At 37.6% G+C, this 22,832-nt stretch overlaps 1 protein-coding gene across 10 annotated transcripts in view; it reads left to right on the top strand.

Moving 5' to 3' along the window:
- Hfm1 (helicase for meiosis 1) overlaps positions 1–22,832 on the top strand; it is a 123,942-nt gene that overhangs the window by 49,943 nt on the left and 51,167 nt on the right. For all 10 annotated transcript variants that reach the window (XR_008217593.1, XR_008217594.1, XM_052735662.1 and 7 more), the window contains 9 exons: positions 1,135–1,241; positions 1,326–1,373; positions 3,103–3,200; positions 3,283–3,414; positions 8,456–8,541; positions 9,012–9,095; positions 9,351–9,508; positions 11,510–11,613; positions 12,017–12,163. Coding sequence is in view for 8 of the 10 variants with exons in the window: in XM_052735662.1 (XP_052591622.1) it covers positions 1,135–1,241; positions 1,326–1,373; positions 3,103–3,200; positions 3,283–3,414; positions 8,456–8,541; positions 9,012–9,095; positions 9,351–9,508; positions 11,510–11,613; positions 12,017–12,163 (964 nt within the window). In the remaining 2 variants the exon portion in view is untranslated. The remainder of the gene's footprint in view (positions 1–1,134; positions 1,242–1,325; positions 1,374–3,102; positions 3,201–3,282; positions 3,415–8,455; positions 8,542–9,011; positions 9,096–9,350; positions 9,509–11,509; positions 11,614–12,016; positions 12,164–22,832) is intronic.

Genomic DNA, 22,832 nt, shown 5'->3' with positions numbered 1-22,832 from the left:
AGAAAATTTATATACAAATAGATATGGCTACTATTTTACAACTTACAATTTACTTGGTAATGATGCTTACCTCAGGAGTGCCTCCAAATATAATATGTGAGAAGGATTCCAAGAGAGTATATCATGATACATTAGCAAAGTGTGCATGAATGCATGACTGAGTCATAACATGACAACATGTTGCTGCAGTGCCCTATGTCTGCAACCCTTCCCTAAATCATTTGCCTAAGCACAGCAATAACAGTGGAAATAGAATGGTATTGTGATGGCCCAGGAAAAAGAACTGATTCTGGAGAAAGAGAGACCAATAAATAGATTATGCTTAAAAAGCAATGGCAGGAACAGTTTTGCAGCTACATAATGAACGGACCACAGGCATTCTGCTGGGATCTAAGAACGGCATTGGCCTTTGCCCGCCTTGCTGGAGACAGGAATATAAAAGGAGAGATTGGTAGAAAAAGATATTTATTCTCAATTTTAAACCCTGCACTTCTATTTTAATTATCAATTAATTACCACAATAAAGTTATTATATTAAAGACTGCACAGTAAAAATTCTGGTTATTGTTAAGGAGTCATGTGAGCAAACTTGGTTTGTATTTCTGTGTAGAAGTCAAGATTAACAAATATTCAGGTCAGCCCCATCTGGCTGAGTTTATTGTGTGAGAGATTTAGAACACTTAGTTCTATCCCAGCACTAGTCTACAAATCCAAATTTCTTAGTATTTAAAGCATCTTTCCTTTACTAAATTATTGGGATAGTGATTTGTAAACTACAGAAGGATGAAGAGCAGCAGTAACAGTTAATAAGAAGATCAGCATGCACTGAGCGCCTCTCGCTGCACTAAATGGAACATTTGACCTTGTTCATTGTTACAGTCTTACTGATATTATCCTAATGGCTGATCACATTGTATCTCACAATGTCTAGCATATAGAAACTTCTAAGGATTTGTCAGTGATCATATATTTAAAGAAGTAAAGTGTATAAAGCCATCTTTAAATTCTGCTTTGCTAACAAATAAAGCCAGAGTGCCCCTGGGCAGCATGAAAAATAAGTAAATTCAGAGAAAGGGGGTAAGAAAAAAGTTTAAAATGCAATTTGTTAAATTAATAAATGCTTAAATTTTATAGATTTCAATGATAGCCAGCTGCAATGAATTTCTAGACGTGCAACTGAGGATAAATGAAAAGAGAGCATTGAATGCTTTAAACAAAGACCCAAACCGGATAACGATCAGGTATAGAAATTATATTTACTTTCTATAGCTTCGGAGGTTATATTTAGTTAAATAATAAAACACTTCCATGTGTTTTATTTACAGATTTCCAATGGATGGGAAAATTAAAACAAGAGAAATGAAAGTGAACTGGTAATGAACATTTATTTTAATGTCCTAAAATACTGCATATACATTATGATTCCTATGTGTGAGGGCCCCCCTTTACGAGACAGAATCTCCGTATATAGTTCCAGCTGGTGTCAGAACTCAGTTTACTACCACAGCCTCCTGTGTGCCAGGACTGCTGATGTGAGTCACCAGGCCCGTTTCTTCTGCAGTGTTAAAATACATTTTTTCTTTAATTTAAAAAATAATGTCTTTATAGAAAAATAAGGAATCAAAATTTATATGTGAAATTAATTTCCAAGAACTTTCAGACTTTGGTTAAAATAAATTGTGAGTCTGGGGATGTAACTCAGTGGTAGAGTGCTTGCCTTGGTATGCACAGGGCCCTGCCTTCAGCCCCACTACTGTGGAAGGGAAGGAGAAGGGAGAGAAAAGAAGGGGAGGAAAGGCAGAGATGTAAAGAAAGAGATGAAAGAAAGTTTTTAGTTAGACAAGTCACTTGTTGACAGTATATTCTGTGGAGGCAAAGTAGACGATAGGAATACAATGTACTTATGCTTCTAAGTCAGCATGAATGAAACATGCGTGGAAACAATTGACATCATTAAAACATAACTAATAAGCACTGACTCAATAGTCATGGAATTCTAGGAGAGAAAAGTAGTAAAAAAAAAAAAAAAAACACAAACAAACCCCAAGTGCATGAATGCACGTGTGAGTGGACAACCATTCTGTCAGGAGCGGGGAGTTTATATAGAAGAACTGCTGGTTTATAAACTAAGGTAGACTGTGACCTCTGACTTTTGCCCCGTTTGTAATTGCAAATGCAAAGATTTACTTTTCTGATATGAAAAGTGATTTCTTGGATATTTAGGCCTTGATACTTAGGTCTTTTGATTTAAATGACGTGATTCAAGATAAAAAGTTTTTTGTTTGTTTTCTTTTGTTTTTGTTTTGAGACTGAGTCCCTCCCTCCATGTAGCCTTGGCTGTCCTGGAACTTGCTATTTAGACCAGGCTGGCCTCGTACCTACAGAGAGCTGCCTGCCTCAGCCTCCAAAGTGCTAGAATAAAAGGTGTGTGCCACCATGCCTGGCCAGTAAAATGACTTTTTTAACTTAGCTCAGTGAAGCCAGTTAACCCAGGAATTTTTTTCTTCTTTAGCTAGAGGAAGTTATTCTTTCTTTAGGATATTTTTCAATTTTATCTCCCAGATATTCATAAAAACAGTCTTCACACTGCAATTCTTCACACAGATCTATGGCTTGCAGCAGAAGTTAATAGGGTTTATTAACTATATTTCTGCAGCAATTCAAACAGCTTTGGAGACCTTAGAAATCATATGGCCCAATCTTGTTATTGCACAAATGAAATGACATTCACATAAGCAATGGCTTGGCCAAGTTGCTATGTGGGAAACTAAGCTACAACTGGAGCTCTTAACTTCGTGTTTTGTTCCCAGTGTACGCTCTTGTATCAATTACTAAGTCAAATCAAGATTTTTTTCACAGATATCTGTAGAATACTGTGTTTGTGTTTGAAGTGCTTACCAACCCTGCCGTAAGTTAGATATGTTATTTTGCAAGTTGGGAAAGGGAAGTCAAAAGTGACCTGCAACAATAATTAAATAAACAGACTCTCAGTACCATACAGACCAAAGGGGAGAGAAATTCTAAGGAATACTTCAGTCAGTCATGCCAAGTCCTGTGTGATAGTGATCTTTAAAAGGAAATAATGAAGTATGTTTTCCCCAGTCTTATTCAGGCGCAGTTGGGATGCATTCCTATCCAAGATTTTGCTTTGACACAAGATACCTCGAAAATTTTCAAAAATGGCTCACGAATTGCAAGATGTATGTTAAATCATTAATGGATCTTCATTTTTTCCCAGTAAATTAATATAGTATGTTTAATATTGGGAACTTTTTTTTTTAGGGTTGTCAGATTTTGTGGCTTCCCAGGAAAAGAAGTTTGTTGTGCTTTTAAACAGTGTGATTTTAGCTAAATGTTTTAAGTGTAAACTCTGGGAAAACTCTCGGCATGTATCCAAACAGCTGGATAAAATTGGTAGGTACTCAAGACAGACAAGTCATTTGTCATTGTCTGCAATTTCTTTTATATTTTACTATTAATAATATTATTTTATGATGATTATGTACTTTTAAGGAAAATATGCCTTTGTAGAGTACTATGCTTATATTTGAAAACCAGAGTTTTATTTGTTCTTGCTTAAATAATTACCAATAAGAGATGGTGAGATGGTTCTGTGGGTAAAGCTGCTTGCTGCCTTGCCTAATGACCTGAATTCAGTCCTTCAGACCCACATGGTGCAAAAAGAGAACCTGCTCCTCTCACCTCCTCCTGTGTGTTTCACACACACAAGTAAATAAATGAATGCAAAACAACCAATTATTATAAACCAACTGAATAATTAAATCAAATGCAAAAATACATGAGAAATCTAACTTTAAAGTTCTCATTTTGAAATTTGTTCTTTAATTGACTTTGTTTTAGTAATTATGTAACTATGTAATATTATCTATTACTTCTGTGATCAATAATTTACTGTGTCATTAGTGACAAGATATAAAACTTTCAAGATCAGATGTATCCTGATTATTTCTGTTTTCAATAATAGCAGGATATCAGTGCCCATTTTAGTGTTTCTGCAGACAGAAGGTTGTTCCTGCTTTCTGTTAGGACCCAGTGTAGGGTACACTTTAAAATACTACAGCATGCCAGTCATAAAAACTGGATCAGACTGAAGAATTCTGGTGTTTTTCCAGTTTCTTACCTTGACGTTGTTACCCTACTTCCTAAATAAGTAATATTATAAAAAGAGCTATTATCCAAAGATTGACAGCCTCATTAGTTTTGTGACTTTATATGTGTCTTTGGACAATTAAAAGGTATATAATGGAATCTGGGTGTGGTAGTACACTCCTATAATCCCAGCACTCAGGATACAGAGGCAAAGAATCAGGAGTTCAAGGACAGCATTTATTATGTAGTAAGTTTAAGGACAGCCTAGACTATTAATACATGAGACCCTGTCTCAAAACCAACCAACGAGCTGGGCATTGTGGTGAATGCATTTAATCCTCCTTAGCAGAGACAGGCAGTTTTCTGAGTTTGAGGCCATCCTGATTTAGGAGGGAGTTCCAGGACAGCCAGGGCCATACAGAGTAACCTTATCTAGAAAAGCATAGATACCCCTCCCCCAAAAAAACCCTAACTGATGGGCATTGAAGAAACTCCATATGGAGTTTGTTTTCTTTATGGCAAAAGCTAGCCATGTGGGCAAAGAAACTGCCCTTGCCTCAATTGCTCATAGTTACTGTCCAAACTGGACCAGCAGGACGAAAAAGAGGCAACTGCCAAACTTTACCAAGACAAGGTAGGACAGTCCATCAAAATTCCTTGCTTCACAGGAAAGTCTGTCAGACATTCTAGGCCTATAGGCCAGAGTTGGATGACCCAACATTGCAGAGGAACTTTGGGTGACTATCCAGGCAGCCTGATGTCCCTGTCATTAGGTAACATTCCACTCTTCTGGGGTCTTTGATGGAGCTGAAGTCTAAATAGTTACAGTTTTCCTTAGTTATAGGAGAAAGTAAATTAGATTCAAAACTTGAGACTCTCCAATAAGGTAATTAAGTATTTTCTCTAATTTTGCCAAATGCAAATGAATTAGATAGTGTTACTGTAATTCTCACTTAGTAACTGTTTTTGTTGTATATAATCTTACTATGTTAAAGTTAAAACCTTCCTTTTTAATTAGACAAAAAGGGGGAGATGCTGTGGAATAATCCTCCTGTATACTATAAAAATTTGTCACTTGAATTGGTTTAATAAAACACTAATTAGCCAGTATCCAGGCAGAAAGTATAGGTGGGGTGACCAAACAAAAAATTATGTGATGAATCTTTAGGGATTATCATTTGGCTGGTTTGGGTTCTTTTTTTTTCAGTGAGGGAGAGGAGCTAAAGATCAGACCAAGGTCCTTGTACAAGCTGCACAAGCATTCTACCACTGAACGACAACACCAACACCTGTTGTTTTGTGCAATAGGATCTGGCTATATAGTTCAGTCTACTTTGGGGAATTTGTGATCCTTCTGGCTCAGTCTCCTGAGGGTTGGAATTACAAGCATTCACTATCACAAAGCTTTTTTTTAAAAAATAATATTTTCTATATATTTTAGTGTGTGTGTGTGTGTGTGTGTGTGTGTATACCTGCATATCCACAGATTACAGAAGAGAGTGCCAGATACCTTAGAACTGGAGTTACAGGCAGTTATGAGCTGTCCAACATGAGTGCTGGAAAACAAATTCAGGTCTTCTGGAAGAGCAGTACGCTCTCTTAACCACTGAACCATCCCTCTAACCACAACTTTGTTGTCTGAATAAAGATCTCCAGCGGATCTTTTTAGTCCCACTGTTTTTTTGTTTTTTCAAACAAGGTGTTACTATAAAGCTCTAGCTGATATGTGCCTCACTACATAGACCAGGCTGGCCTCTAACTCACAGAAACCTGCCTGCCTCTGCCTCTTCCGTGCTGGGGTTAAAAGTGTGTGCCACCAAGCTCTGCAAGTCCTACTTTCTAATCTCTATGAAATTCAAAGTCAGTGAGGGTGACAGAAACTGGGATAGTGGTGGGATTGACTGGTGAAAGCAAGATAAAAATAGAGTAGAAATTCCTCTTGGAAAGGTTCAGTGCATTAGCTACTTATCTCATTGCTGTGTCCAAATAATCGAGGATAACAGTTTAAGAAAGGAAGAGTTTGTTTTGGCTCATGGTTTGATGGGATGAACTCCACAAAGGGGCAAGGCATGGCAGCAGGAGTGTGGTGTGGCTGCTCACCTGCATCTCAATCAGGAGACGGGGGAATGCTGGTGCCTAGCTTGCTTTTCCCCTTTTTATTTGGTTGGGACCCTGGCCTGTGTGACAGTACCACTGCTTTCAGAGTGGGGCTTCCTTCTTCAGCTAAACCTCTCTGGAATTATTCTCATGGACACGCCCATAGATGTGTTTCCTGGGTGGTTTTTATTTTACTTTTGTGTTCAGGGTGTTTTGCCCACTGGAGGCCAGAAGAGGGTGCTGGGTCCCCTGGGGGCAGCCACGCAGGTGCTGAGGCTTGAACCCTCGGAAGAGCCGTTGCTGCAGCTCCTCCTGGTGACTCCTAATCTAGTCAATAATGGTGAAGATTACTGTCACACTGAAGGCCTAGCAAACTAAATGTCTCAGTCACCGATTAAGGCAGGCACTCTAAACTGGGAAAGGAGGTTCCGTACAACATTTAAATTAGCTAAATGTCATCTAATAAGCTTTGCTCTGCTTCCGTTACTCCTCTTGCTCTCTAGAGTGCTGTTAGTCTGAGTGTCTGCTGGATTCTGTCTTTCCAGATTTATGAAGCAGCAGTCTGCCTTCACACATGACTCAGTACCGCTGAACATAAAAGAGGAAGTAGTTCTAAAAACCAAACTTGAGATAAACAAGGAATATGAAGGAGTTGTTCATACTAGAAAGTGTGCCTGAAAGAGTTAGAGTAAGGAATGAGATGTCTCACACCTTCATCAGTAATGCATGTTTTAGATAAGAAGGCCTTGTTTGGAATCACACAGTTCTTAAAGTACCCTCTAAACAATTTGCATAAATTTATCATAAAACATATGAATTTAAAATGATAGATTCTGAAAGTGTAAACAAATAGAGTAGTCCAAAAGTAAAATGAACTTGATGTATTTAAGGAACAAAATAAAAGCGAACATGACTGAGTCCTCAGTCAGAGGAGAGGGCAGGAAAATAGATGGAAGCGGTTAGGCTAGGTCAAGTCAGACAGCTAGGAGAATTCAGCCACAGAAATAATGTTGACACTTCATCCAAATGCATCCGAAGTTCTAGGCAGAGACATAAACTGTTACTATATAGGCTAGGTACAGAAACAGTGAGCTTTATTTTTAAGACAGAAATGCTCAGCGTGTTATAGCTTCATGAACATTCCTATCTTGAATTATGTCACCTTTGTTTACAATTCAGGTATGAGTATGTTTTCCTGTTGATGTTTGCCATGTAAAGAAATGAATATTAAGGAGTTGTAAATACTAGAGGTTGTCTTTAAAAAAATTACACTTATTTATTTGTGTATGTAAGTGTGAGTGTTTACACACACGCCACACTGCGTATGTGGAGGTCAGAGGACAGCTTGATGGAGCTGGTTCTCTCCTACTGTGTGGGTCGCAGGCGTCAGACTGAAGTCGCCAGGCTTGGCAGTGAGCCCCTTTCACCACCGAGGTGACTGTGTCTTAAGAGTGAGTGTGAGAATTTCCCAAGAAGAGATGAAAATTTGGGTAAGAAATAGGTGTGTCATACTTTACATGAGTCATTATATAGCCCAGGAAGACTGTGTTTCTTTTAATATATATGTATGTATTAGAAGTCTGAATCTTAAAAATAAGCTAGTTAGTTTTATGTTCCTATAACAAGACATTGGAAGCTGGGGGCTTTTAAAGGAAAGTGGTAATTTATCTTGCATTTCTGGACATTCAAGAGTGTGGCATTGCCATCCAGTTCTCACTAGTGAGGGTCTTGTGGTGGGTGGCATCAAAATGGCACGATGTTCATGTGGACAAGGTACATGGAAAGACAGGAATCAAAAGGCTGGGGGAGATGCCTGGGTTTTTCTTTATGCAATAACCCATTTTTTTTTATTTAATCTGCTCACTTTGTTCAGCCCCAAGCAGTTCCAAAACATTAGCATTAATCCATTTAGGAGGGTAGAACCCCCAGTGACCTGATTACCTTCCAGTAGGACCTACTTCTAAATCTTCCACCTGCTTATCCCTGCCACACTGAGGGAAAAGAACTTGAGCACACAGTCCTTTGGAGGACACACTCAACAGCACACAAACTGCAGCGTTAGATATTTGACTGTTTTAAGGGTTAATTAATGATGGATTGTTGCGGCCCTCAGGATTGGTACTAGGGTCTTACATGTGCTCTACCACCAAGTGCGTACCCAGCTAAAAGGGTTTTTATTAGTGTAGTTGCTTACGTTTTGATTCCATCTAAAATGGCTTAAAATTACTCTTTGGTTAATTTTCCACAGGCATATCATTGTCAAATACCATGGTAAATGCAGGTTTGACTTCTTTTAAAAAAATAGAAGAAGCAAATGCAAGAGAAATTGAACTGGTATGTAGTATTCTCTGTCCCCAATGTTACTGAATTCTATTTGAATTCCAAACCCCACTGTGTATGTCTTCATTTCTATTAAAACTGTTTGGATGTGGGAGGCGGCTCTGTCGGTAAAGTCCATGTCACACAAGCCTGTGACCCAAGTTCAGAGCTCAGCACCACATCAGAAACTGGACCTAGAAGCACACACCTATAACCCAGCACTTCGGAGGTGAGCGCAGGAAGATACATGACTTGCAGGTCATGTATTCTAGAGGAGTCAGTGGGCACCAGGTACGGTGAGGACCCCGTCTCCTGAAGACAAAGGTGGTGAGCAGTGAAGGAAGACAGCCAGTGGTGACAGTCAAAAGTATTTCAACTATAGATGCTTGGAGTGACAAACCTAATGAAATCTATAGATTCTAAGAAGTATTTCAATGAGAGTTTTTTAAGTGTTGTGTAAGTGTATAATGGTAAAATATGTTTAGATTTTAAGCAGACATCCGCCTTTCGGAACCCAGATAAAAGAAGCTGTGATGTATCTACCAAAGTATGAACTTGAAGTGGAGCAGGTGAGTATTCTCTTTCTTTTTCTTTTTTTTTTCTTTCTTTCTTTTTTTTTTTTTTTTTTTCCGGAGCTGAGGACCGAACCCAGGGCCTTGCATTTTCTAGGCATACGCTCTACCACTGAGCTAAATCCCCAGACCCCTTTCTTTCTTAAATAATCTGTCTTTTTAAAAGTAAAGCTTTCCATGACTACAACTGAAGCTGAGAATGAACAGTAAAATTATTTTAAAGCATTTCATACTTATTCTTTTTTTTTTAAGATTGCAAGATATAGTGATACCAAGGCGGAAATACTGGTGACCATTATATTAAGAAACTTTGAACAGCTGCAGACTAAAAGAACAGCACCAGACTCTCACTATGCTACCTTAATCATAGGTGATGCAGATAATCAAGTCGTTTTTAAGCACAAAATTATGTGAGTAATTATGAAATACCTATTTGATTTTATTTTTAAGTGTTTTGTACATGAAAATTTTATTATAAGATACAATAATTAGATCACCACATAATCAATTAAATTACAGTTCCCTGGTGTAATAATGGGGCAAGTTTTCCACTTGTCTGTTAAGGAGGGGTGATACTAACTCTGGGTGTGTTGCTTTAGGTCATTCTATTTAGAACTAGATGGAGATACTATAAAATCTGTCACCATTAAGAAACTTTGAACAGCTGCAAACTAAGAGATCAGCACCAGACTTGTAACAAGAGAACAGATGGCCTCTGGGGCCTTCCGATTTTTCTGTTTTCCTTCTTTTATGGCCTTACTACTCTTTGAATACAGTACTTTTTGAATATAGTACTCAATTCAGATTATACCCGCTATTATGGTGATATTTTATTTGTATTAAAATGTTATTTGTAGGTTAATAAATAAAGTTGCCCGGGGGTCAGAGCTATTAGCAAGCCATAGGAAAGCAGGGCAGTGGTGGCGTACTCTTGTAATCCCAGTACTTGGTAGGCAGAGCTGGGTAAGTCTCTGTGTGTTCAGGGATACAGCCATTATTGGATACACATGCCTTTAATCAATACCAATCATGGAAAACCTGGAGGCCTATACAGACAGGCCGTGACAAGGCGGTCATGTGGTTGGGTTTACAACCAATGAGAAGGCAGAACAGGAACTCTATATAAAGACTTTAACACAGGGGTAGCTCTGGTTCGGAGAGGTAGGACCACCGCAGGAGGAAGGGTAAGGTTTTAGCTCTTAGCTCTGACCTCTTGGCTTTCTTCTTTGCGTTGGTTCTGTGTTTCTTATTTAATAGGAAGGTTGGTTACATCTACACTCTATCTCCAAATTCTATCTCCAAATTAACATGTAAACAGTTACTGTAACTCCTTTGTAGGATACTGGCAGTCAGATCAACCATATAAGGAAGATATGTCTGTTCTCTAAAGTGCCTTTTATAAGTTTTACTTCAGTGTTTTCTAGATACTATTATTTTTTTTCCTCAAATGCCGTAAGTAAACTTTCAAGATACTAGTTTCTGTGATTGCTAGTTCTTTTTTAGTACTTAATACTCAAAATACTGAGTTACTTAATATTTGTATAAGATAGGTGCTACCATAATGTACATTTTGTAGAGGAGGAAATTGAAACAGGTCTTAGTCACATATGCCAATATCATGTAGCTAGTTGATAACAAAGGCTACATTGACCCTAACATCCTCAGGCCAGAGCCTGCATTCACTCTATTAATACAGTTTAGGAATGGCAGAGACTCTACAGCTGGAATCTGCTAATTGTCAGGATACAGGCGGATACAGGGAGATTTCTAAAGGAGCTGCAGCACCAGGATGCTCTTCTCACAGTCACTGCTCTCCTACAGCTAGTCCCGGCACACTTAGCAAGACACACCATTGTGCAAATCCATATTCCTGGGACTATGAGAATGAAATACGCTCAGTGATTTTTTTCTTGTCTGTGTCAGCATTGGACAGAAACTCTTTCACACTCAATTTAAAAGATTGTTGAAGTTGTTTCTCACAAAGAAATAGAACTTGTGCAAACCACATTAAAGTGGTATTGATTCAGAAACAACTCATGTCTTATTAATAATAATTGTATATTTCTGTTTGACTTCAAGTGAGTCAGTGCAGCTTGGGATCAACTACTGCTAAAATAATTAGCTCCATGTCATGTGTGGTAGCATATGCCATAATCTCAGGGCCTCAGTCAGGTGACGGCAAGAGGACCAGTAGTTCCAGTCATTCGTGGTTACAAAGTGGGTTTGAGGGGCAAACAAACAGAAGATCTCTGTGCACACTTCATTCTTTCTCCTCACAATCTGGTGAAAGTAGTTTTCAGTATTGTTTACTACTATTGAAGACCTATCTTAAGAAAAACTCATCCTTGAAATCAATATATTAGTTCATTTAGGGTTTGGATCATGTTAAATTATACATTACTGTTTTTCAGGGATTCTGTTTTGTTAAAAAGTGGAAATTGGGCTAAAAAAATTGATGTGAAGAGAGCTCTTACATCTGAAGATCTTAGCATAAATCTAATTAGTTCTGATTATGGTAAGTTAGTTGAAGTAATGAAGATATCAATACAAAAATGTGACAGCATTTAAAAATTATTTCCTTTATGCTAGCTGGTACAGAAAAATAATAAAAATAATATATTTATATGCGTAAACATTAAGGAAAATTTCATATATTTAGATAACATAATTCAATTTTGTTTGTTCACTAATAGACTTCTGTTTTCTAAGATAGTTAAATTTTAATTATAGAATTAAAAAATATTAAGATAGATATACACATGTTCATTTGTCATTATTTTAATCTTTTCAAAAATATTTGAATTTCCCATACTTCTTAGCTCTAGTGCCATAAGATATATAAAATGAAATAAATAGCCTCATGTAAAGACTGAATATGATTTTAATAAGCATTTGCATACATATTTTTCTCTTTCCAGTTGGTCTTGATATTCAGCAGAAATTTACAGTCTTTTATTTAGGACCCAGGAGGTTTGTCAATCAAACAGTTATGCACGGAAGATTAGAAACAGATATTTCTCGTTCTAAACTCTCAGATCGAGCTGCTATAGCAGGATCCAGTAAAGGTAAATAGCACTATTAATCTCTGCTTTCTATAAAACATCAGCATGGCCTAGGAGGAGTGTTACTACAGGATGACCTCACTCAAATTGTTGGTCTCTGGAATGAAATATTTAGGTTTCATTTAATAATAACATACTATACTAATAATATGTAGTAGGAATTATCTCTGATGCTTAATATTTTTTAAGTTGGTATATTAGTTGGGCAACAAATTATTTGATTGGTTTTTACATGCATTATTCCTTTTCATATGTACTTCACTTTTAGGACCATTCTCTGGGGAGGATGGTGAGGTGTGGGAATCCACATTCTTGATGAAGCAGACCAGAGTGAAAGTGGATCTAAGTTTTTATTGTGATTAATTTTTTTTTTTTTTTTTTGGTTTTTTTTTCGAGACAGGGTTTCTCTGTGTAGCTTTGCGCCTTTTCCTGGAACTCACTCTGTAGCCCAGGCTGGCCTCGAACTCACAGAGATCCGCCTGGCTCTGCCTCCCGAGTGCTGGGATTAAAGGCGTGCGCCACCACCGCCCGGCTATTGTGATTAATTTTAAACATACACAGAAATGTGAAAAGAATTCCTAGATACTCACTAGCCACCTTAAACAAGAATGAACTTGTAGATGTATCCAACCTTCCCATCAAACAATAAACACAGAACCAATGCAAAGAAGAAAGCCAAGAGGTCAGAGCCAAGAGCCAAAACCTTACCCTTCCTCCTGCAGTGGTCCTACCTCTCCGCAACCAGAGCTACCCCTGTGTTAAAGTCTTTATATAGAGTTCCTGTCCTGCCTTCTCATTGGTTGTAAACCCAACCACATGACCGCCTCCTCACAGCCTGTCTGTATAGGCCTCCAGGTTTTCCATGATTGGTATTAAGATTAAAGGCATGTGTATCCAATAATGGCTGTATCCCTGAACACACAGAGACTTACCCAGCTCTGCCTACTAAGTGCTGGAATTACAAGCGTACGCTACCACTGCCCTGCTTTCCTATGGCTTGCTAATAGCTCTGACCCCCGGGCAACTTTATTTATTAACATACAAATAACATTTTAATACAAATAAAATATCACCATATTTCCCCTTTTCTATTTTAATAAAAAGGAAAAAAAAAGAAAAAGCTTATAACTAATATAAGAAAAACTATATACAAAAGGACAATAACTATATACAATATATACAAGTAATAAATACCTAAACAATGTCTAGTCCATTTGTATTTGACAAATTCAGAGAAAATAATTTCATTATCTATCCTATTTTGGTAAGTCCAAAATGTATCCTAATTAATCTTCAACTATAACTAACTAACCTTCAACTATAACTAACTAATCTTCAACTCCCTCAGAGACCCAAGAAGGAAATAATATTAGCTAACAAAAATAAAAACAGGAAGTGCACATAAGCAACCTCCAAAAAATTTGTGAGTTGACAGAAACAGACAGCTGTCTGGACAGTCACCTGAGGTTTCTCCGAAGTGCTGGGGCATCATCTTCAGCCTATAGGCCCAGCATATCCGACAGACTCATTTGTGAAGCAGGTTGTACACAAGGTCAACAGTTCAACCTCACATTGAGTGAGAGTAGTCCATGTACCAGAAACACCTGAATTCCACTAGTGTCATGTCATGATTCAGGATTTCAAATTCTGGAAATTGCTGATGGTTTTCCAACTCAGCTGTCCATTCTTCCTGGCTGTGTATATATGGCTTCATCTCAGCATCCCATTCTTCTCCATATCCCTCCATCAAATGCCAGTCTACTATTGAGAGGCGTGAGCTTAGTTACTCTTCAAGAATAACTGTTTCAGCTGCTGTTCCATTGCACATCAGAGGCCATCGGCCCACTGCCTGTTCAGCTGCCTTCGAAGAAAAGGGCACTGTACCTTTTTCGAATTGCGAAGGCCACTTCAGGGATGGTGCCATATTGTCCTGGCCTCTGAAGATGCCTTTTGATAAAGCCATAACCACACTTGTTTTGGCAAGAATCAGTAATCCTTTGTTTTATGTCCTGTTTGTCCATTTTGTCCTGTTGATTCGAGGATACTTTGTTGTCCAGTGGCTAACTTTTGCCACAATGAAAGTTAACTCCATATGCAGTTTCTTCAATGCCCATATTTTCTGTGAAGTAGATTGGTACTGCCAGGAGTTGACATGTCTCATAGTCATAACAAAAAAGAAAAATTTTCTAAGTTATTAAAACATTTTAAATGCCATATTCTGTAGATCTCTGAAGGGTTTGAAGATAACCTGTCTATCTAAAATATGTCTACTCAATCTTGAAAACATACCTAATATAACTACAAGTTCTATTATAATATCTAACTACTAACTTTCATTTCTTTATATCCTAATAGTTGGTAATAACATTCAAGGATCAGAAAATTGCATTACATTGTTAGATGAACGGTACAATTAGAAAAATATATATAACATTTGCTAACAATATCAATTTCAATATATATAATTTGTATACAATATAAAACAATCCAATCCAATGTAAAGTATTTACATTTTTCTTTTCTTTCTTTCTTTTTTTTTTTTAATAAGAACCTTAAATCTAATCTCCTTTGCTTAGCCTTTTTCCTAACCCTTGACAACAACTTGTAACCAACCCCCCTAATCAATGAAAATTATCCCAGACCCAAAACCCATTAAAAGACCAAAAAAACCAACCGCCCCACACCACCTCTTTGGGAATGTGGGCGTCGTATTCTTGAAATTGCTTCCTGCTGGGTATGGGCGAAGGTATCTTTATCCTGAAAGAAAAATTTTAGGTTAATTGTCAAATTCTAGGAAAGGTAAATATATCCTTCGTTATCCAGTCTGTGTATAATGCCAAAATTCAGGGTTTATCTCAAATCCTTATTCAAGTAGTCTTTGAGATTGGATCATCTCAGCTAGCTCTTCTCAAAATTGCTCTGAGCACTTTGTAGTTCAAAGCTGATCTGTAGATGATGTTTGTCAGCTTAGTGATGTTATTATTGTCCACGTGGAATTGTTGTTGTTGTGGGGCCCCATCTTCTTCCTGGAGACTTCAGTTGATGTTAGGCCTAACCGTGATTTCCTGCAAAAAACTGATAAGAGACTCGAACACAAAGACTATATATGCGACTTTTTAGAATTAGTTAGTACTCTATATGACCATTTATATCTTAACAAAGTTTAAAATGTATATATATCTATATATATTGATCTTGTAAATTTTGATATAAAATTCATACTTTAAGAAAAGTTTAAAGAATCAGAATAGAATCAAAGAGTTGAGATTCGTAATAGAATAGTCCCTTAATTAATTTGGCTTTTCTCCTGTCCCATAGCAGAAGATGGCTCTTTTCCTCTGGCATGATACAGGGAGTTTGCATTTTCCTTTTAACAACATGCTTGAGTTTAAAGAAGGAGAGAGCCATTCTCCAACTCCAAAGTCAGCTTTAAATTTTAATTGAACTGGGACTATTAGAAGTTAAATAGTGTTAAATCTTTAAAGAAAAGCAGAAACAAACATTTAGGAAGACATAAAATTTTTTTAGATAACATACCCATACGCCATTTCACTCTGTTTCTTAGGATAGATGATTTGTTCCTTTTCTTCAGTTGTCTCATTTGTCCAGTGTTCTTCAAATTCGTTAACCTTCATTCTCCTAAAAGACAAAAACAAAAACCTTTCCCCAAGGTTTTTTGGGGATGTTCCTTTTTGACAAGTTATCTGATTAAATGAAAAGGCATGTGTTACTGGTGTAAGTTAGTTTAAATTGGATGTTTACGATAGTTGATGAACTATCACCTCCTCTAATTAAGAGGTCTCTCTTGTTCAAATCGAACCTTTATCAATTTTGATGGTACCCACAGCTTGTCTTCTCCTGTAGAAATAAAAGCAAAACCTCGTCCCCAACGTAACACATACCCTGGTTTCCATTCTGAGGTCAGCACATCCTTAAAGTATATAGGTTGATTTAATTCTGTAGTTTTTTCTATTATCCAATGTCTCTCTGCAGCTGTTGTTCCTTTCTCATTGGCATTGAGAAAATTCAAAGTTAATAGAGCATTATGTAGTCTATTTCTGGGGGTTTTTGTTACTCCTTTTTGTTTGTTTAGCATATCCTTTAGAGTTCTGTTTGATCTTTCTATAACTGCTTGACCTGTAGGATTATGTGGTATACCTGTAACATGGTTTATATTATAATAAGCAAAAAACTGTTTCATTTTAACAGAGACATATGATGGAGCATTATCAGTTTTGATTTGTGCAGGTATACCCATAATGGCCATAACTTCTAGCAAATGAGTGATTACAGAATCAGCTTTTTCAGAACTCAAAGCAGTTGCCCATTGAAATCCTGAATAAGTATCGATAGTGTGGTGTACATATTTCAGTTTTCCAAATTCTGCAAAGTGAAACACGTCCATCTGCCAGATTTCATTCCTCTGAGTACCCTTTGGGTTACATCCTGCTGGTAATGGTGTTTGATTGTAGAAGGAACAAGTAGGACATTTCTTTACTATTTCTTTGGCTTGTTGCCAGGTTATGGAAAAATCCTTTTTTAAACCTTTACTATTTACATGATGTTTTTTATGAAATTCTGAGGCCTCCAGCACATTTCCTATCAATAATTTATCAATCTCATCATTGCCTTGTGCTAGAGGGCCTGGCAGACCAGTATGGGATCGGATATGAGTTATATATAAAGGATGACTCCGTTTTCTGATTGTATCTTGTAATTGAATAAATAATGAAGTTAATTCTGAAGCATCGTGGATAAATTCTGCAGTCTCAATATGTAATACTACTCTTTCAGCATACTGAGAGTCAGTTACTATATTGAGAGGTTCTGAAAAATCCATTAATACCAACAGAATAGCATACAATTCTGATTTTTGAACTGAATTATAAGGACTTTGAACCACTTTACTTAAATTTTCTGATTTGTAACCTGCCTTTCCTTGTTTGTTGGCATCTGTATAAAATGTACGAACTCCAGATATGGGTTTTTTCCTCACAATTTGAGGCAAGATCCAATCAGCTCTCTTTATAAGATCAATTCTATTGCTTTTGGGATATTTGCTGTTAATTTCTCCCAAAAAATTACTACAAGCTTTTTGCCAAGCTTCATTTTCTATCCATAATTTTTCAATGTCCTCCTTAGTTAAAGGTACGACAATTTCTGCTGGGTCTATTCCTGCTAATTGACGAAGTCTCAATTTTCCTTTCCAAATCAAGTCAGAGATTTTTTCCACATAAGTTTTTAATTTTTTATTTGGTTTATTTGGTAAAAATATCCATTCCAATATAATATCTTCCCTTTGCATTAATATTCCTGTTGGGGAATGCCTAGAAGGTAAAATAACCAAAATGCAATCCAGCTTTGGATCAATACGATCTACGTGCCCTTCATGTACTTTCTTTTCTACCAAGGCCAATTCTTTCTCAGCTTCAGGTGATAATTCTCTTGGACTATTTAAGTCCTTATCACCTTCTAAGGTTTTAAACAAATTATTCAGTTCATCATTTTTTACCCCAACAATAGTTCTTAGATGAGAAATGTCTCCAAATAATCTTTGAAAGTCATTAAGAGTCTGTAGTCGATCTCTCCTAATTTGCACTTTTTGAGGTCTAATTTTTTGAAGTTCTATTTTATATCCTAAATAATTAATAGAATCTCCTCTTTGTACCTTTTCTAAAGCAATTTGTAATCCCCAGCAAGGCAAAATTTTCTTTACTTTTTCAAACATTCTTTCTAAAGTATCTGCATTTGAATCAGCTAATAAAATGTCATCCATATAATGATAAATTATAGATTTAGGAAATTTTTTACGTACGACTTCTAATGGCTGTTTTACAAAATATTGGCACAAAGTTGGGCTATTCAACATTCCCTGTGGGAGAACCCTCCATTGAAATCTTTTAACCGGTTGAGAATTATTATAAGTAGGCACTGTGAAAGAGCATGGGACTCTTAATCCCAGGGTCGTGGGTTCGAGCCCCACGTTGGGCGCCAAATGTAGATGTATCCAACCTTCCCATCAAACAATAAACACAGAACCAATGCAAAGAAGAAAGCCAAGAGGTCAGAGCCAAGAGCCAAAACCTTACCCTTCCTCCTGCAGTGGTCCTACCTCTCCGCAACCAGAGCTACCCCTGTGTTAAAGTCTTTATATAGAGTTCCTGTCCTGCCTTCTCATTGGTTGTAAACCCAACCACATGACCGCCTCCTCACAGCCTGTCTGTATAGGCCTCCAGGTTTTCCATGATTGGTATTAAGATTAAAGGCATGTGTATCCAATAATGGCTGTATCCCTGAACACACAGAGACTTACCCAGCTCTGCCTACTAAGTGCTGGAATTACAAGCGTACGCTACCACTGCCCTGCTTTCCTATGGCTTGCTAATAGCTCTGACCCCCGGGCAACTTTATTTATTAACATACAAATAACATTTTAATACAAATAAAATATCACCATATGAACTCATAGCTTTTACTGTGTCCCCAATACCTTGTTTCAGTTTTCTCTTTTTATAATCTGAAACAAATACCAACTAGCACACCATTCCAATGTAAATGTTTCATTGTAAGCTTGTAAATGGCAAAGTTTTTAAGGCTATATTTTATACATAAAAATTAATGCCATCCATTACTGAGTCAGTGTTCAAATTACTGTCTCATACCCATATAAGGAATATACTATCTTGACATTACCTAGATGTACCATGTTCTCTCCTGAATCCTTTTGGCTTGCCTCTAGTCATTTCAACAGTTCTCATACTGTGCCACAATAGGGGTTGCTATTTGAATCACAGGAAGTTTGTAGTGGAACTTGTTGCTGTATCCCAATGGACAGAACTAAGCTAACACCGGGACTGCTGGCAAACCATCACAATTATTACTTCAGTCTAGTGTTCTCCTGAACATACATCCAAGGGAAGACAACCCAGTGAGGAACAGTCACATTAAAAAATAGAAAAGGAGGGAGACTACAAACGAGAGGACACAGACTCCAGGAGATATGCAAAGCACACAAAGAAAATGTAAAGACATGAGCTAGCTTTCCATTATAACACCCCTACAAGCTGATGGCCTCTCAGTGTTGTTGTTTGTTTTTGCTCTTTTGGGGGCCCACCACCCAGCTCCCAAATAAATCACACACAGAGGCTTATTCTTAATTATAAATGCCTGGCCTTAGCTTGGCTTGTTTCTAGCCAGCTTTTCTTAACTTTAAATTATCCCATCTATCTTTTGCCTCTGGGCTTTTATCTTTCTCTATTCCTGTATACCTTTTTTTGTTTCTTACTCCATGACTTACTGTATAGCTGGGCAGTTGACCTCTGGAGTCCTCCTTCTCTGGCTCCTTCTTTCTCCTCCTAGATTTCTCCATCTATTTATTCTCTCTGCCTGCCAGTCCTGCCTGTCCTTTCTCCTGCCTTGCTATTGGCCGTTCAGCTCTTTATTAGACCATCAAGTGTTTTAGACAGGCAAAGTAACGCAGCTTCACAGAGTTGAACAAATGCAATGTAAAAGAATGCAAGCCGGGCGGTGGTGGCGCACGCCTTTAATCCCAGCACTTGGGAGGCAGAGTCAGGCGGATCTCTGTGAGTTTGAGGCCAGCCTGGGCTACCAAGTGAGTTCCAGGAAAGGCGCAAAGCTACACAGAGAAACCCTGTCTCGAAAAACAAAAAACAAAAAAACAAAAAAAACACACACAAAAAAAGAATGCAACACATCTTTGCATCATTAAACAAATGTTCCATAGCACAAACAAATGTAACACATCTTCAAATAATATTCTACAATATCTCAGTACCAGAAAAGGAAGATGAAGAGCTAAACATCAGTGACTAAAGGACTCAAATAAACAGATAAGGAATTTAATTCAGGGCCTGGTCAAGAATGTTATAATAAGTTGAACACTTAGACAACAAAGTTACTGAAGTAGATGAAAGAATCAACAACATGGAAGAAACTTTTAAAACAGGGATGCAAAATTAGCAAGGAAATTGAGATGCTTAAAAACCAAACCAAACAACAACAACAACAAAAAACAACTCCTAGAAGTGAAAGGAAAAACACAACAGCAACAGCAGAATCTGCAGCAGCAGACAAGATCAAACAGAAGAACAGCTTCTGGGGTGGAGAGCAAGGCTGAAACAGTAACACATACAGGCGTATATAGAGTGGGGGATGTTAATGAACATGACCCCAAACTTCCAAGAAACATGCAGTACATTCAGGAGACCAAACCTTAGAATCCCCAGGATAAATGATGTCAAATAGTTTAGACAATCTACTAATGAAATTATAACTGAGAATTTGAACCTACAAAAAGAAATGGACATTTAAACAAAGGAAGTATTTGGAACCCCAAATAGATTTGACCAGAAAAGAACTTTCCTATGATTTATCATAGTCAAGGTATAAAACAAACAAACAAAAAAAACAATACTAAAAACTGTAAGGAGGGACACAGAGGCAAAAAGATCAGAATGACATTAGATCTATCATCAGCAACGCTGAGCCAGGAAAACATAAAATGATACGTTTCAAGTCCTGAAAGTAAATATCAACTATCAAGATTGTTATATTCACCAAAGTACTGTATTAACATTGAGGAGAAATGGGAAAATTTCAAGACAAACACAAGCTATAAAGCAATTTATGCTAAGTCAGAAATATAGAAAATCCTTAAAAGAATAGTAAATACAGAGGAAAAGAAAGACAGTTTCACCCATTAGAACACAGGAAAGAATACACTTCATATGAGCACAGACAAGCATTGGGGAGCAGGGAGGGAATTAATTTTGTCTAACACAGCAAACCAGCAAGCACCCAATGCTACCAGGAGAGAGATAAAAGACTTACCGATAAACCAGCCAACCAGAACAACAACCAATAGAATATTAGTAATGGCAAACTCTTCACTAATTGAAGTGCTTTAAAATAAAACAAATTACAGGGATGGAGAGATGGTCAGTGGTTGAGAGCACTGGCTGCTCTTCCAGAAGACCTGAGTTCAATTCCCAACATCCTCATGGCAGCTCACAACTGTCTGTAATTCCAGTTTCAGGGTACCAGACACCCTCACATAGGCATACCTACAGGCAAAACACCAATGTACGTAAATAAAAATTGTTTATTTATAGAAATGAAAGAACCAAAACCAAAACAGAGCAGAGACCATCATCAGTACCTTGAATGAAAACACCCTTCACTTACCAGTGAAAAGACACAGCCTGTTCTACTTTGCTTTCTGTTGCAGTGATAAAATGCTAACCAAAAGCAAGGGAGGGTTTTATTGGCTAACGAGTTATGGTCTATCATATAGGGGAAGCAAGCAGAAACTTGAGGCAGGAACTTGGAGACAGGAACTAAAGCAAAGGCCATAGAGAAACTGATTACTGGATTGTCTCCTAGATTGCCACCCAGCTATCTTTTTAATAGGTCAGACCCACCTGCCTAAGAATGGTTCTACCCACAGTGGGCTGGGCCCCATTGAATCAATTGGCAATCAAGAAAATGTCCCCATTGATACTCCCACAGTCCACTCAGATAGAGACAATTCCTCAATTGAGATTCTCTCTTCCCAGGTATGTCAAATTGACAACCAAGATTAGCCATCACAAAGACTAAATAGATTAAAAAGAAAAACAAGATCCAATTATCCCGTCTCCCAAGAAACTCACATAACTAGAAAAGACAACCAAAAATTTATAGAGTCAAAGGTTAGAAATAAACTTACCAAGCAAGTAGAAGCCATAGACAGGCTGGATTAGTGATTCCCATACTGATAAGTAGACTTCAAACCAAAACCACTCAGAAACATTAACCACATATTAATAAAGGGAACCATTCATCAAGAGGATATAACCATTGCAAATATTTATGTACTGGATCTTGGGGCCCACAGTTTCTTGAAACAAACAGCGACAACATCAAAGGTCACATAGGTCCTGACACAGTGATAGTAGGAGACTATCACTGTGTCAGGACCTATGTCCCTAACTCACTCTCATATCCAGAGAGGCCCTTTCAAACTAAAACACAGCAAAGGAACTTTAAAAAATCATATTACCAGTCAACAGGGCTTAACAGATACCTACAAATTTACTTCACCCCTGACAAGACCTTGTAAACCTACCTTGAAATACTGGGGAACTCGCAGGATTCCTGTCAGGCTTCTAGACCTGTTAATTTCTGCTGAGGGGGCCGCAGGCGCATACACTGTCCTGGTGCACCATCTTGTGGCACTGTTTCAAAATGCAGCTTTCAAGTGTCTGATTAAGAGGCTTTATGACAAAAAACAATTTACAAGGCCTTTCCTCCTAGTCATCGCATCTTTAAGTGAATTAAGTGAACCTTTTGGGGGAGAATCAACACTGCTAATATAATTCAGGAGGTGGGATGGTCGAGAGACAAGGCTCTGGGAGTTGGCAACAGAGATCAGAATCTCCCCATTTCCTGTGTATTAAGCCCACAGTTTGAGCATGTACTCTGCATCTGCTGTGAGTTAGGTTCTCACATGCACAGTGGATGTACAGTAGAAGACAACTAAGGATGACCAGATAGTGGAGGAAAATGTGGAACAGGTAAAAATCCCAAAGTAAACAAAAGTGGACAAAAGAGCAATGGGATAATCCCAGAACATAATAAAATATTAAAACAGCAACCTCCTAGAAATTAAGCA

This window comes from Peromyscus californicus, unplaced genomic scaffold (genome assembly GCF_007827085.1).
Source record: "Peromyscus californicus insignis strain IS unplaced genomic scaffold, ASM782708v3 Scaffold_13__1_contigs__length_99412109, whole genome shotgun sequence".
Classification (NCBI taxonomy): Eukaryota; Metazoa; Chordata; class Mammalia; order Rodentia; family Cricetidae; genus Peromyscus; species Peromyscus californicus.
This window is presented reverse-complemented; position numbering and strand designations above follow the sequence as displayed.